At 40.6% G+C, this 14,676-nt stretch overlaps 1 protein-coding gene across 4 annotated transcripts in view; it reads left to right on the top strand.

Moving 5' to 3' along the window:
- ST6GAL1 (ST6 beta-galactoside alpha-2,6-sialyltransferase 1) overlaps positions 1 to 6,023 on the top strand; it is a 120,418-nt gene extending 114,395 nt beyond the window's left edge. For all 4 annotated transcript variants that reach the window (XM_054982402.1, XM_054982404.1, XM_054982405.1 and 1 more), the window contains one exon: positions 3,512 to 6,023. In XM_054982402.1, the coding sequence (XP_054838377.1) occupies positions 3,512 to 3,753 (242 nt within the window). In that variant the 3' untranslated portion in view covers positions 3,754 to 6,023. The remainder of the gene's footprint in view (positions 1 to 3,511) is intronic.
- The last annotated feature ends 8,653 nt before the right edge of the window (positions 6,024 to 14,676 follow it).

The raw sequence follows: 14,676 nt of genomic DNA, 5'->3' as shown, positions 1-14,676 counted from the left end.
TATGCCTGGTGGAACATCTCCGTCTTACAAGCCTGCTGAAAAGATACAAGATCTTGGCGGGCCCGAGTGTCTTCCAACAGAGAGTTCTACCAGGTTGGGGCCAGGACAGAAAATGTCCTGGCCCTGGTCAAGGCCAGCCGAGCCTCCCTGGGGGCCAGGGACTACCAGTATGTGTTTACCTGCAGATCTAAGAGCCCTCCAAGGTACATATGGGGAAAGATGGTCCCTCAGATATGCTGGTCCCAGTCCGTTTATAGGAAAGCTAATTAGAACCTAGGACTTAAGTGTACACCTTTATCTGAATCAGGCCTGTCCAGAGTCATCCAGAACAATATGTTAAACGTATAGAAATCGTTTCTTGCTTTTGTCTTGTTCTAAAGCATCTTCTGTTTAGCATGGATATCAAAGGACTGGTCATGACAATAGACAGTGCAATAGTGATTGATCTGCAATTACAAGAAGCACATTTCATGTTTCAGTATCCCCAGATCTCACATTCTCCCCCTGCACACTGGAAACCACATGAAATGTTTGTCGTTATTCTTATCTGTGACTGTATCACCTGCTGTGTCTTTTAACTAAAGGAAGGGGGTTTTTTAAGATGAGAAAATGAGAGAGAAGTGACTTTCCTCTTTTGGCCTATTTTTAAAACCATGTAGGAAGGAGGCTCTGACTTTCCTTGCATTGGATGACCCTTAAAGGAATTATTGGCTACAGCAAGGGTTGCAGCACTAGTCTTCACCCTCACTCTCCGAGTACTACCTCTAAAAGCTGAGTTTGTGTAGTATATACATAGATAAACACACAACAACACTTTCTGATTATTTTGGATGTATCACTACACTTAAGAGGAGTTTTACATTGCATAGAGGAGGAGTCAATGGTACAAAGACCTGTCTACTATATCCTGTCATCCATAGCCTGACAAGTCCAGTAGAGGGCAGAACAGCTTCAGCTTGGAAAAATGTATTTGTGAGCTTAAACAGTCACTGTTTCATCACTGTTGTGGACAATGGTGCACCAAGCCTATCGAAACTTTCTGTACATGTTCTTTTTGTAATAAAGTAATATGATGGACCCCCTCCTTCACTTTCCCCACGGTGAGGCGGATTTTCCCACCAAAATTCAGTTTCCCTGCTTTGACTGAGCAGCCCCATGTAGCTGAGCAGCCCTAAGTGTTAATATTTGAGGTTTTAAAGGTTTGTTTGCCCCCCCCCCCGACACACTGATATAATTTTGGCTTTTTAGTCCAGTCCAGGAATGATGGGGAAAAGCTGGAGCCCTCTTCCTTTTTATTGGAAATGGCACTAGAGACTATATAACATTCAAAAAGAAATAATAGCTTTATTTAACAGGCAGGGATTGAGTAAGTATAGTCAGGGGATGGAAATGTGGAAGTAAATTTTTGCTGGTATTACAGAATACACTTCGTGTAACAGGAAAAATAGTTTCCTTGAAGCTTAGTTTCATATAGTCTTGGTTCTTAACAGTGAGAGATGTTTTACTTAGTAATTTAGGTACACGAACAATGTTTCTTCAAGAAGTTTCCTATGACAATTCAGGTTTTCTGGAGTTAGTCACTTTCTTTGGGCACCTAACTCACTCATTTCTTGAAACTAGAGGGTATTTCTATCTCCTGAGTAGTCAAACTGTTTTCCTTTCACAACAGATGCGGGGCCCTCCTCAGAGCCAACCCCCTTTCAAAACTGGACCAGAATTAATCTTTTTCTGTTCAGAAGATATAATCCCTCTACTTTTTGGCTTGAAAGGGAGTCTCAACCTACTGCCCAATCACTGTCTCCCAAAACACACTCCCAGTTCTCTGGTGTCTGCATAAAGTGTACTTCAGCTTATGCTGACACTTAGACTTTGAATTCATAGATAGAATTCTTCCTCTGGACAGTAATACTACAGTTGAAGCAAAGGAGTCTTCTCCCTTCACTCTAAAGGTGGAGCTGTCTTCTTGTCATATTCCTGACTCCAAATCCTGTAAGATACCAACTGACTGCCTTCAGACTGGTTCTAACTGACAGAAACTCCAGTATGGAATTTTTTTTTAAAAAACCCACTCCTCAGCATTTGGTTGATAATACAGGTTTTTTTCTCTTTTTTTTTCAACTGGCACTGACCATTCAAAGAAGATGGAGCAGCCTGTCACTCAGGCTCTCAATTCTATGGAATAGTTAACCCTTCACAGTTCTCTGATTTTGCTGCACTACAGAAATCTGCTGTTAAGTGCAGTCCATCACAAGTAGAAGCAGCTTTATATTGTCCCTTTCATCCTGGTCGTTTCTCAGCATACAGAAGAAAGGTTACTTCTAGCCCAAAGTTAATGGGCTTTGGCATTATTTTTAAGCTTTACACTAGTGATGTAGTGCTATCATTGCTAAGCAGTTCACAAGCTTGTTCCTTTTTACATAATAGTCATCAGAATGAATTGGGCGCCAAGGTTATCTTGCTCAGTAGGAGCCATGCAACCTCAAGACATTTTGATGCCTGAGACCACCTCCCCCACTTTGGATTGCCTCAGCAACTGCTAATCAGCAGGGTTGCCAGAACAATGAAAATGATGGCCAGCACTTGTGAGGGTTTAGGAAGCTTTATAGGACATGTATGGTGTGCCATGCTGCTTTAAAGTAGGCAGAGGGAGTTAGGAGAGCTGCTTCAGCTCCCAGATGAAGGTGGGAATGAGGGTTTGTGGGCCAGGTGGCTTGTAATGGGAGAACGAGACAGGAGGTAGAGGCCACCCCAAATCCACTGCCTAAGGTGTCTGCCTCAGATGATCTCATGGTAGAGCTGGCCCTGGGTAAGAGGCATTGATCCCTTATGATGTAACAGGCAAACTTTCAGTGGAATCCTAAAGCAGAATATTATACACTGCAGGATGAGTGATTTCAATATTTAAGATGACTCTGTTTATCTAGTAATTTATACCTTCAGATTGTCACTTTTATAATCTGTCCTTCCCCAAGTAGTTCAAAATGCTGTCTAGATAATATCCCATTTAGATACTGACCCAAATCCCAACTTGTTGAGCTTCAGAAAAGGAACTAAGTCATGAGAATTTGTAACCATGGTAAATCATTCAGGTCACGATTTTCAGGTCAGAAGGTGTGAGTGACAAACATTTGGTGTTCTTCAGTTAAGCCCTGGTTTCTACGTGATTTGTGTTGACCTCAGAAAGAGCCGAGGCATGATTGGTGTACAGATCCCAAACAAGCAGATCACAGCTTGCAGGTTCAGAAATATCTCTTCTGATTATCTGCACTGTTCACTTTTCCTTAATCTACTCTTGCTCAGCTCCTAGGAATTAGTATTTTAGCATAATGAACCATTAAACAGTGTTTGAACTGCAGCAATCAAGGAAGGAAGAAATGACCTTCCACCTCCTTATGGTATAAAGTTCATCAGTTGTCATTGTCTTTAAAAAAGAGAAAAGTACTTTGATTGTTTTCTAAATTCTGCACACCACACTGATGCAGCCATATATTTCTCTTCCTTTCTCCTGTAGGCATTGTTCTCATGATGCACTTCTGTGACAAAGTCGATGTTTATGAATTTCTTCCTTCCAAAAGGCAAACAGACATTTGTCATTATTTCCAGAAGTTCTTTGACCAAGCCTGCACCATGGGTGCCTACCACCCACTGCTCTTTGAGAAGAATATGGTGAAGCACCTTAATCAAGGCACAGATGAAGCCATTTATACTCTTGGAAAAGTGACTCTAAAAGGCTTGAGGAATGTACAGTGTTAAAAGATCAAATCTCTTCTTGAATTGCAAGGCACTTTGTAAAGGCCCCTTCAAGGATTTTAGGCCTACAAATTGGTGGGTTGTTAGTAGTTAACAATTCTTTCATTCAGTAAGTCTTAAATTTGAGATTCAAGGTTGCAGATTAAAGTGTTTTTCATCATAATGGCGTTCGATCTATTATGTTCCATACTGTCAGGAGTTGCAGCATCTGAATGGTTCCTACTGTAGACTACAGACTACAGCCTAGGTATCACTCTCAAAAATCCACAGAATTTGAGATTAATTTGAAAATCAGCATATTTCTAGCCCTTATGACTGGATAGAAAAGCAGAAAATGTCTGAACATTAAAAAAAATAGACATAACCTAATTTCACAAAAATTCTTGGTGTTCAGGGATTGTTTTGCATTTCATTCTTGCAGTCTTTGTCTATTCTAACCTTTGAGTTAGGGCCTTACTACAGTTTACTTTTTCCCCAGGGACATACTCAGATTAGCTCAAGGGTAGGGTTGCCTAGTAACTGGTGAGAGCTTGGGGGTGGGGACATGGGGGGCACTGGCATTACGTGTGCCGTGACATCTCTTCCAGAAAAAAATGGAAGTGATGTTGCATCACTGTGGCGTTTCCAGTGATTCCTAGAGCGACATGATGTCACTTCCAGGTTTTCCCTGGAAGTGACATCATACCACATGTGATGCTGGCATATTATTATTATTATTTTTCAAGTGGCGGTGGATAACAAGGGTTGCTGACAGGAGGTCTTCCACCATAGAAGAGGGCTGGCAACCCTACTCAAGAGATATGTTCTGCAGTTCTGTTCTTCCCTGGTGTGCACAGGCTTAATTTGAACCAGGACTGCAACACACAGAGAGAGGGAGCTTAGATTGCTTGCCCTCCATTTTTCCCCCTAATCTGAAACAGCCCAGAGAACTACTGTTTGCCTTGCTGAGAAAATAAAATATGTAGCCCATCAGTACACTTGGAGCCCCCAGCAGGGCAAATAGTGACTTGGGAAGCACAGGACTCCGGAATGTCTTTCAGGCTGACCTGGGGACGTCCCCATGGAATAAGTAATGTGTAGCAGTTTCTACAGTTGAAGTAGTGCATATTTCATGATTCTGCGATTATACCATATATTGCATAATTAAGGATTGGACAGAAAATGCTTCATCCTGAGAATTTCAAGTTCAGTATTGTTCCTGAACATGTTTCTATCTCTTACTTTGAATGTATGTGCACAATAGTCCTGTGCACACATGATATGGCATGGATCCCACAGCTCATTTCTGTGGAGGAAAAATGATGTGGAGGGATTTTCACCAGTTCATTCCTCTCACTGAAGACCTCTGACTCCCCTTCTATGATGTTCCTGCAGTTCCCCTTTCCCCCAAAAGCTGTATTTCAAGGAGTTGTTTTGGGCTACAGCAGGAGGGGAGAGACGGGGAAATCATGTTCCACAGACAGAAAGCCCTTCCCTCAGTGGAAATGTTTTACAGCATCCAAGCCTGTATTTGTACAGAGCCTATGCATTTATTAAGGAATGAGTGCCCTGGCCCTGGCCCGGGCCCTGCTTGTGAATGAATGCACTAATCCTGCCATTTGCCTGTGTGCGTACACCACACCTTGAAGTGTATGACTTATGCACAGACTGCATCCCTAGGATTGTAAATTATTGGTATCAAATGTTCCTGTTAGAGGAAACCAATGTATGTACAACTTGAATGTCCCTAAGCAGTGTGACTACATTTGAGTAAATGTGTGCGACGGACACCAGCACATTCACCCTATGTGCATTGACTCTGTACAGACAAGATGACCTGTATAAATTCAAAATGTTTAAAAATGTTTAAAAATGGCAGATGTTTAAAAATGGCAGATTTCATTCCCATTGCAAAAATATGTTTTGTGGTTATAGAATGTGACGTTAAGTAAGGTACTTGGGTTGTAGAATTGACTTCTCTAAGGAACTGAGCAGAATTAGCTCCAAATTGTGCCAGTTGGACTCTGGAGATGCTCTGACAGAGTCAAACTCTGTTGAATGCCTGATGTTGCAAGATTGTTGATGTCAATCTGTAATGGTTTTAAAAAGAGGAAAGTATCCTTTAATATCATTACCCTATCCATCTACTCTTGATGTTCCTGAAGATAAATCCAGCTGTCAAGAGGATTTCATATACTAATCTCTTAAGAGTTTTACCATTGGGGAGTGGGATTTTTGCTTTGCAAAATGTTAGACTTGTTGATTGTTATAATAAATTTATTTTCATAGATTTACAGACTTGTGAGAGACCAACCTTCATTTAATCCAGTCCCTAAGCGGGAGCATCAATATCTCCACCCCACTCTTCACAGGTCTCATGAGCAGAGCTAAAGTGTACCCTAAAAAGAGGCTTGCTATCAGCTCCAGATGACTTTAACAAGCCAGTTGCTACTTGTTGAAATTAAAACATATATTGATCTTGTTGACTTGGATCCTATGAACAAGTTCTGTGTATGCTAGATGGCCTCTGCTGTGGAGCATGTTTTCTTTTCTCCTAAAATTTCCATTTGTGAAAGAGTCCATTGAAAGCAAATGATTTTGAGCAAAGTTTTAGATGAACAGGAAGCCCGTTCCCCAACAAAGGCTACGTAGGATGCACAAAAATTCATAGGATACAAGCCTCCATTTCTGAAATTATCACTTCAACCCTGTTGATGGGTTTTTGACATCCAGGATCTCTGTCTCAGCTTCTATCATCTTCACAATAATAGGCATGCTGTTGATTGGTATCAATTAATTTCAGGGATGCTCCTAAACTTTTATGATTTTAAAATCATAATCACTAATAGAATCCTTCAGTAACTCACTGTGTTATTCTAAGCACATTTTTTTACTTAATTTATAGTCCATTTTTCTCATTAAGACTCAGGGTGCATTACATAATTAGAAAGGTGTGTGTGTGTTTATGTCATTTGTGTTAGAGATATATGGTATTTTATATATTTAGTTTAGCAACTTAGCAGAGTAACATATAGCAGAGTAATTTAGTCAGAAGCGTTTAAACCCTCACAAACGTGCATTAATTAATCCTCAGACAAAATTCATAGAAAGATAGAACTTACAGTTTATTGTAGCAGATTTCTGCATAGCAATATCTTCTGGTAATATCAAGGGAAAGAACCTATCTATAGAGTTACATTCTCTAAGCTAATACCACGGCCTGAAAATATAGGCAGCGAGGCTGGAAGAGGGTTTGTGGACAAAGAGAAGGGCTCCATGAGGAGCATGGTGGCTTTACATCTTTCTCTTGGAAGAGCATGAGGGAAGGTGTGAAATCTCCCAAGAAGCACAGAGGCAAGAGAGGAGGAGTCAGTAGGCGTTCCCACCTTAGACAAGAGAGTGGCAGATTGCTAGACTTATACATTACATTCAAAGAGACATGCAGCGCCCCCCAGTGTCCAAAGGCAGGCTGAGTCGCCTATTCCAACACTCCCTCTCAACTCAGAGTGTCGTCAGCATTCACAACGTTCAGGTCACTTCGTAGACCTTGGTACTTGTCTCTGGGCAGCGGCTTAGTAAAGATGTCCGCTGTCATTTCTTCAGTGGGACAGTAGTGCAGCTTCACAATTCCTTGTGCTTGAAGTTCCTTCACGAACTGCTGTCGTGTCCCAATATGTCTTGTGCGCAGAGTATTTCCTTCTAAAAGAGAAAGGGCTATACAACTCTGGTTATCTTCTAGCATGTTAACTGGTAAAGGTTCTATAATGCCAAAATCTTTAAGTAACATCAAAAGCATTTGTAAATCTTTGCATGCTTCTGAAGCTGACACAAGTTCTGCTTCAGTGGACGAAAGGGCCACAATTTCTTGTTTACGACTGGCCCAAGTTATAGGTCCATTCCCATAGAAAAACACATAACCAGTAGTGGATTTCCAATCTGAATTATCTTTAGCCCAATCTGCATCAGCATATCCCAATAGTGTGGGATTTTTACTAGCTGGCAGCCTTAGTTTAGAATCTGCAGTACCCTTTAAATATCTCATTACTCTTTTTACTCTGGTCCAATCATTCACAGTGGGTTTACTTACCCTCCTGGATAGAATACCTACAGCTGTTGCAATGTCAGGTCTTGTTGTCATTGCTAGGTAAAGAAGCTTGCCTATGGCAGTTCTGTACCCGTTGTTCTCTGGTAGAGGCTCATTTGGTTCCTTTTCTTTTAGAAAACCTACTTCCATTGGTGTAGGCATTGGATTGGCATTTTCTAGTCCAAAACTTTCCAGTAGTTCTAGTATCTTTTGTCTTTGGCTGAGAAGGTAACTGCCATCTGGTTCTCTCTCGATCTGGATCCCCAAATAAAAATTAGCATTGCCCAAGCGTTTCACTTCAACTTCCTTGTTTAGATGAGATATAATTTCAGCACAATCACTTGAATTTTCATAACAAAGGATAAGATCATCAACATAAGACAAAATAAAAGTCCATCTCTCATTCTTGTATCTACTGTAAAGACAGAGGTCAGCTTTGCCTCGTTTAAAATCTAGATCAAGTAACATTTTGGTCAGTTTATCATTCCAGGATTTGGCAGCTTGCTTAAGACCATAAAGTCCTTTCTGAAGTTTGCATACTAAGTGTTTATTCTGTTCATCTATGAACCCTGGAGGTTGACTCATATATAATTCTTCCTCAATTTCACCATGTAAAAATGCAGTCTTTATATCCAGGTGCTCTGTTTGCATGTTTCTAGAAGCTGTTATGCTTAAAAGCATCCTGATTGTGGAATATTTTACAACTGGTGCAAAAGTTTGATCATAATCAGTTCCATAAATCTGAGAATATCCTTTGGCTACTAATCTAGCTTTGTATCTCTCAACTGCACCATTCTCATTTTTCTTAGCTTTAAAAACCCATTTACATCCAATAACATTCTGACCCTTAGGTAGTTTTGTGAGAGTCCATGTTTTGTTCTTGTGCAGAGCATCTATTTCTTCTTGTGCTGCTTCCTTCCATTTCTTTGCTTCTGGTTCAGGCATTTGTTGAACTTCGGCCCATGAAGTTGGTTCTTGTGGTGGCGATGACCTTGCAAGGTAGGTCAGTCTCTCGGCTGGAACTCCTCTGTTGACGCGCTGAGAGCGCCTAAGGTCCTGAGTCACCTCTGCCTCCGCAGCGGGCTCTGGCTCCTCAGGAACATCTACTGGCCTGGGAATTTCCGCCTTTATTCTCTCACCTGGTCGGGCTTCTGGTTGCATCTGCTCAGTGGCTGCACCCATTGCCTCATCACCGGGTTGGATATCTGGTCGCATTTGCGTAGCGATGTCATCTGGCCGATACAACAGCAGCTGGCTGTCATCATTCTCTCCCTCTGAAGGGTCACGTGTAGCAGCATTCTGGTTGCTCCTTTGTCGCTCATCAAATTGCACAACTCTGCTTGTAGTAACACTGTTAGTTTCTGGGTTAAAAATCCTATATCCCTTACATCCTGGAGCATATCCTACAAAGATGCCTTCTAAGGCTCTGGGTTCTAGTTTAGATCTCTTTTCCTCTGGTATATGCGCATATGCTTTGCATCCAAATACTCTAAGATGTTCTATGCTTGGCTTCCTGTTATGCCATAACTCATAAGGAGTTTTGTTTGTAGCTTTAGTGGGCAATCTGTTTTGTAAGTAGATTGCAGTCATGGCTGCTTCTCCCCAGTGTCTGTAGGGAAGTCCTGAATCTATTAACATACATCTGACCATATTCATGATAGAACGATTTTTGCGCTCGGCGACCCCATTCTGTTCGGGGTTATAGGGAACAGTGAATCTATGTTGGATTCCATTTTCCCTGAGAAATCTCTGTGTGGCATGGGAAACGTACTCACCGCCATTGTCGCTTTGAAAGGCTTGAGGTTTCCTGTTGAACTTGTTAGACACCATGGAAACATAATCACGCAGTTTCTGCTCAGTCTGCGATTTTTCTTTCAGCAAATAGCACACTGTATATCTCGAGAAGTCATCAATGAAAGACAATATATAAAGGTTATTTCCTGTTGATGCTGGTTTAATAGGACCACATAAATCAGTATGGATTAGTTCAAGTGGTTGCCTTGAGCACCTTTGGCTTTGTTTGGGAATTGAAGGTCGAGTTGCCTTTCTCTTTATACAACAAACACATAATTCATCATCATTGCCACATGCACTTATATTAATACCTGTTACCAAGTCCTTAGACTGCAGCTCCTTTATGGCTTGCATATCGCGATGTGCAAATCTTCTATGCCAAAGTTCAATTGGTTCTCTTTTTGTGGTAGCTGTTGTTGCCTTGTAGGCCTTTTCTCCTTGGCAGTCCAGTTCAAAGACTCCATTTCTGAGACTACCTGTGGAATATATCTCTCCTTCGCGAGAAACTGTACATTTATTATTCTCAAAGTGTATAGAAAATCCTTTTTGTGATAGTACAGGTACGCTTAGTAGGTTTGCCTTTAAATCAGGAATGTATAAAACTTCTTCTACTTTAATTATCTTCTTAGAGAAATCATTATTGCTATGAAGCATAATAGAGCCTTTCCCAGCAATTTTCACATTTGTCCCGTTAGCCATCATAACGTTCTTAGATGCACTGGTATCTAATTCATAAAACAGATTAATATCTGAAACCATATGGGCTGAGGCGCCACTATCGAGGACCCAAGGGCACTGTGGGCTATCATTTATTCGAGCAATATGAGACACATGATAATTACTATCAGCCCTTGTTTGAGGAAAATCTCTAAAATTACTAGCTCTTGCTTTTGAAAAATCTTCTCTGTTTCTCTCTGCCTGTTGGTTCCTGCTTGCAGCAGCATAATTGTTTCTGCCCTTGTGGCTGTAGCTTCTGTTGCTAAAACACTCCCTCTGGAGGTGACTGGGCTTATTGCATTTGTGGCAGAAGGGAGGAGTCTGCCTTTCTCTAGGATTGGCTCTTTGCCAGTAATCAATTTGCCTAGGTCCTGCCCCTCTGGGTCTGACCTCTCTGACCATGTAACATGAGTCAGTTTTGCATTTCTTTTCCTGAGGATAAGATCTCTGTTCATTGTACTGTGATCTTATCTGATCTAGCACTTCCTCCGATGTAGCCCCTTTTTCAGTAAGAGACTTTGCTAAACTGGAATAACTCTTTGGTAGTGAGCTTAAAACCAGAGCAATTTTCAAATCTTCATCTAGAATCTGACCAACAGTAGCTAGTTTATCTATTTGATTCAACAAAGATTCAATATGAGCATTCACATCTCCATTATCTTCCATTTTAGTCGAAAATAGCTGTCTGAATAAATCAATTTGTAGTAACTGGTCTGACATTTTCAAGAAATCTCAAAGTACTTCTCTAGAAAACTTTACTTTTCCCTCTTTAACTTTTAGTTTCCTGGCTCAAGTTAGCCAAAACGTTTTAAAAGGAGGTTTCTCTGCTTTTTCTGTGCACACTTGAGGGTAGGGAAAAAGCTGTTAGACTTTTCACCTAATTTCTTTCTTTGTTCCTCGTGAGGTTGCCTGTGAGGGCATTCACTTGCTAATTGAGTCCTTTTGTTCTGCCTGGCTGTTAGACCAGCAGTCAAGGAAAAAACTTTGCAGTTTGAAACTCTTTACTTCTAGATTCAGCTATGGGCTTTTCTTTGGCCCTGAGGAACTTATTCAAGACTGGGCTACCATTAACCCTGTTAGAGATATATGGTATTTTATATATTTAGTTTAGCAACTTAGCAGAGTAACATATAGCAGAGTAATTTAGTCAGAAGCGTTTAAACCCTCACAAACGTGCATTAATTAATCCTCAGACAAAATTCATAGAAAGATAGAACTTACAGTTTATTGTAGCAGATTTCTGCATAGCAATATCTTCTGGTAATATCAAGGGAAAGAACCTATCTATAGAGTTACATTCTCTAAGCTAATACCACGGCCTGAAAATATAGGCAGCGAGGCTGGAAGAGGGTTTGTGGACAAAGAGAAGGGCTCCATGAGGAGCATGGTGGCTTTACATCTTTCTCTTGGAAGAGCATGAGGGAAGGTGTGAAATCTCCCAAGAAGCACAGAGGCAAGAGAGGAGGAGTCAGTAGGCATTCCCACCTTAGACAAGAGAGTGGCAGATTGCTAGACTTATACATTACATTCAAAGAGACATGCAGCGCCCCCCAGTGTCCAAAGGCAGGCTGAGTCGCCTATTCCAACAATTTGTAGTCCACCTTTCCAACTGAGACTCAAGGCAGACTACATAGGGCCAGATTAGTACAGTCAATATCAAGGACATTTCAATAAACAATGCCATAGGGTATATAAATGCAAATTTGCGAAGTCATAACATCAGCAAAAATCCAATACAGAGCTGAAGAAATGGTGAAACAGAGCATAAGCAATTCTAAGACGGACATTAAACTACATAGAACTACCCAGTAGGATCATACTTAAAGCAACAGATAGTACATAGCAGCTCATAGTAGTGAAGTCTATGGTCCCTATTTCTTTAGTGAAGCATCTTTTTGAGACCACTTCCTTACAGTACAGCTCTCCTATCTGAGTAAAAAAGCCATCGAATAATTCAGCTTTGCAGCATTTGCAGAAAGCCAGAACAGAGGGAGCTTTTCTGACCTCTTCAGGTAGGCTGTTCCATGGATGGGGGCCACCATAGAGAATGCACATGTATGGGCAGCTATTAATTTCGCCTTGTGCAGGGGAGCACCTTCAGGAGTAAAGCTGCCATGGAGGAACATGAGGAAAAGAGGCAGTCCCGTAGGTATGCTGGACCAAAGCCATGAAGAGCTTTGTATGTGATAGCTAATACCTCGAATTGAGCCTGGTAACTGATAGGTAGCCAATGGAGTGACTGCAGAATGGGAATGATATGTTCCCACTCGGTCCCAATACTAACCAAACTGTAGTATACTGCACCAACTGGAGTTTCCTAGTTGACCTAGAGACCTATGAATAATGCATTACAATAGTCAAATGTTACCGTAGCATGGATCCAGGTGGCCAGATCAGCCTTGTCAAGGTACGAAGCCATCTTCCATGCTAGAGTGAGGCTGTAAAAAGCATTTTTTGCATAGCACTGAATCCTGTATAATCCCTAGGCTTTTAATTGAGTCTGCAAGGGTCAGATGAACCCCATCAAAAGTGCGGAGTGTAATATAACAAAGACCAGTATAATAATACAACAAGCAGTGCAATAAAACTGAATTACAACATTAGAGGACACTGACAAAAATGGTAGAATGCACCTTTAAACAATTTTTGCCACTTTTTTTTACTATTTTTTTTCTTTATAAAACTGCCCTCCTGAACAGTTCTGTTCTACACATTTTGTGGAATCATCAAAGCATAGGAGCCTTCATGAAAGTACAATTCTGTTCCTTTTTTTAAAATATCTTTTTTATTCGAGTTTTTAGTATCTGTTACATATGCAACATACATTGTTCATATATCGTTCGTTTCGCTTTGCCATTTTTCCCCTTCCTCCCCCCCTACCCCCTCCCCTTCCCCTTATAGTCTCTAGTCTTTTATCCCCAGCCACGGGCACAAAGTCTGAATCTTCCACCGAATGTCTTTTCTTCCTTCCGTTGACATCCACTCTAGGTAGGTCTTCCATCTACTCCTTATTTCTTCGTTCTTCTCTTGCCATGTAGTCTTCTGGCGTATCCTCTCGACGATATCCGACTTTATGAATTCATACAGATAGTTGTGCCAGATTTCTACAGTCCGTTTACTTTTATCCTTACAGCCCAGCGCAATAACTGCTTTACTTGCTAATAACATAGCCTTAAAGGTGGCTTGGTCCCCCTTATTTACTGTCAGGTTCCCTGTTATACTCATTACCATTAGGTTAAAGTCTATAGTTAAGGATACTCTACATATCCTACCTATAATTTTTAATATTTTTGTCCAAAAAACCTTGACCTCTTGGCATTCCCACCACGTGGGAAAACCACCCTTTAGACTGTCTACAGTGCCAGCACCTAAGGCTTAGTCCCAAGATCATATTCGCAAATTGCGCTGGTGCTTTATACCATTTTGTAAAAAATTTATGTTCTAACTCGTTAAATTTCATCACTTTGATTTCCTCTAAACCTTTCATGATTTTGCCTGCTGTCTTTTCTGATATCTGACCCTCCTTACTCCAAATTTTTTGTAAATATGCTATTGTCTTATCTTTATTTGATATCATTCTCCTATAGATTCTTCCTGCTAAACCTTGTTTTGACTCTTGCATTTGTTGATATATTTCTTCCATTGGTTCATCTGTCCATATTTCCTCTTTTCCATTGATCGTTTTAACCCTATTATAGAGACCTATTATTTTTAACCAGTATTTCTTGCCTATCTCTTCTACTATATCCTGTAGAGATTTTAGGGTTCCTCCTCTACACATATCTCCCAGTCTATAATATCCTTTTCCTCTTAAGATTTCCCACCATTTAGTTTCTCTCGTCTCATTGTACATAGTCTCTAGCGGTGCCCATCTTGAAGGTCTTCTTAGCCATAAAGGTTGCCATTTCCTCCATACTTCTAATGTTGAGCTCCTGGGCCCTATAGTTGATTTTAAATCTTTATTTATAACTTTTGAGAAAATACCAAAACTTCCTATGTCATTGTTAATCTCGTTTTCAAATCTCACCCATTTCTGATCTCTTCCTACCCCTATCTCTAGTAAAAACTTTAATTGAAAGGCTTCATAATAACTATTCAAATCTGGGACTCCCCAGCCCAATTCTGTTCTGTGATTATATACCAACCTTTTTTGAATCCTACATTTTTTACTGCCAAATATCCACTGTCTTATTCTTCTATTCCAATTTTCTGTCTTTTTTGTGCTAAGTCCTAAAGGTATCGTCTGGAATAAATACGTTAACTTAGGCACCCAAAACATTTTAACGCTTACAATTCTGTTCCTTTTATTAAAAGGGCCCTCTTGAACAGTTGTGAGCAATTCATTTTAATTT

Source organism: Eublepharis macularius, chromosome 6 (assembly GCF_028583425.1).
Source record: "Eublepharis macularius isolate TG4126 chromosome 6, MPM_Emac_v1.0, whole genome shotgun sequence".
Classification (NCBI taxonomy): domain Eukaryota; kingdom Metazoa; phylum Chordata; class Lepidosauria; order Squamata; family Eublepharidae; genus Eublepharis; species Eublepharis macularius.
Note: the sequence above shows the minus strand (reverse complement) of the source record. Positions and strands in the feature narration are given on the sequence as shown.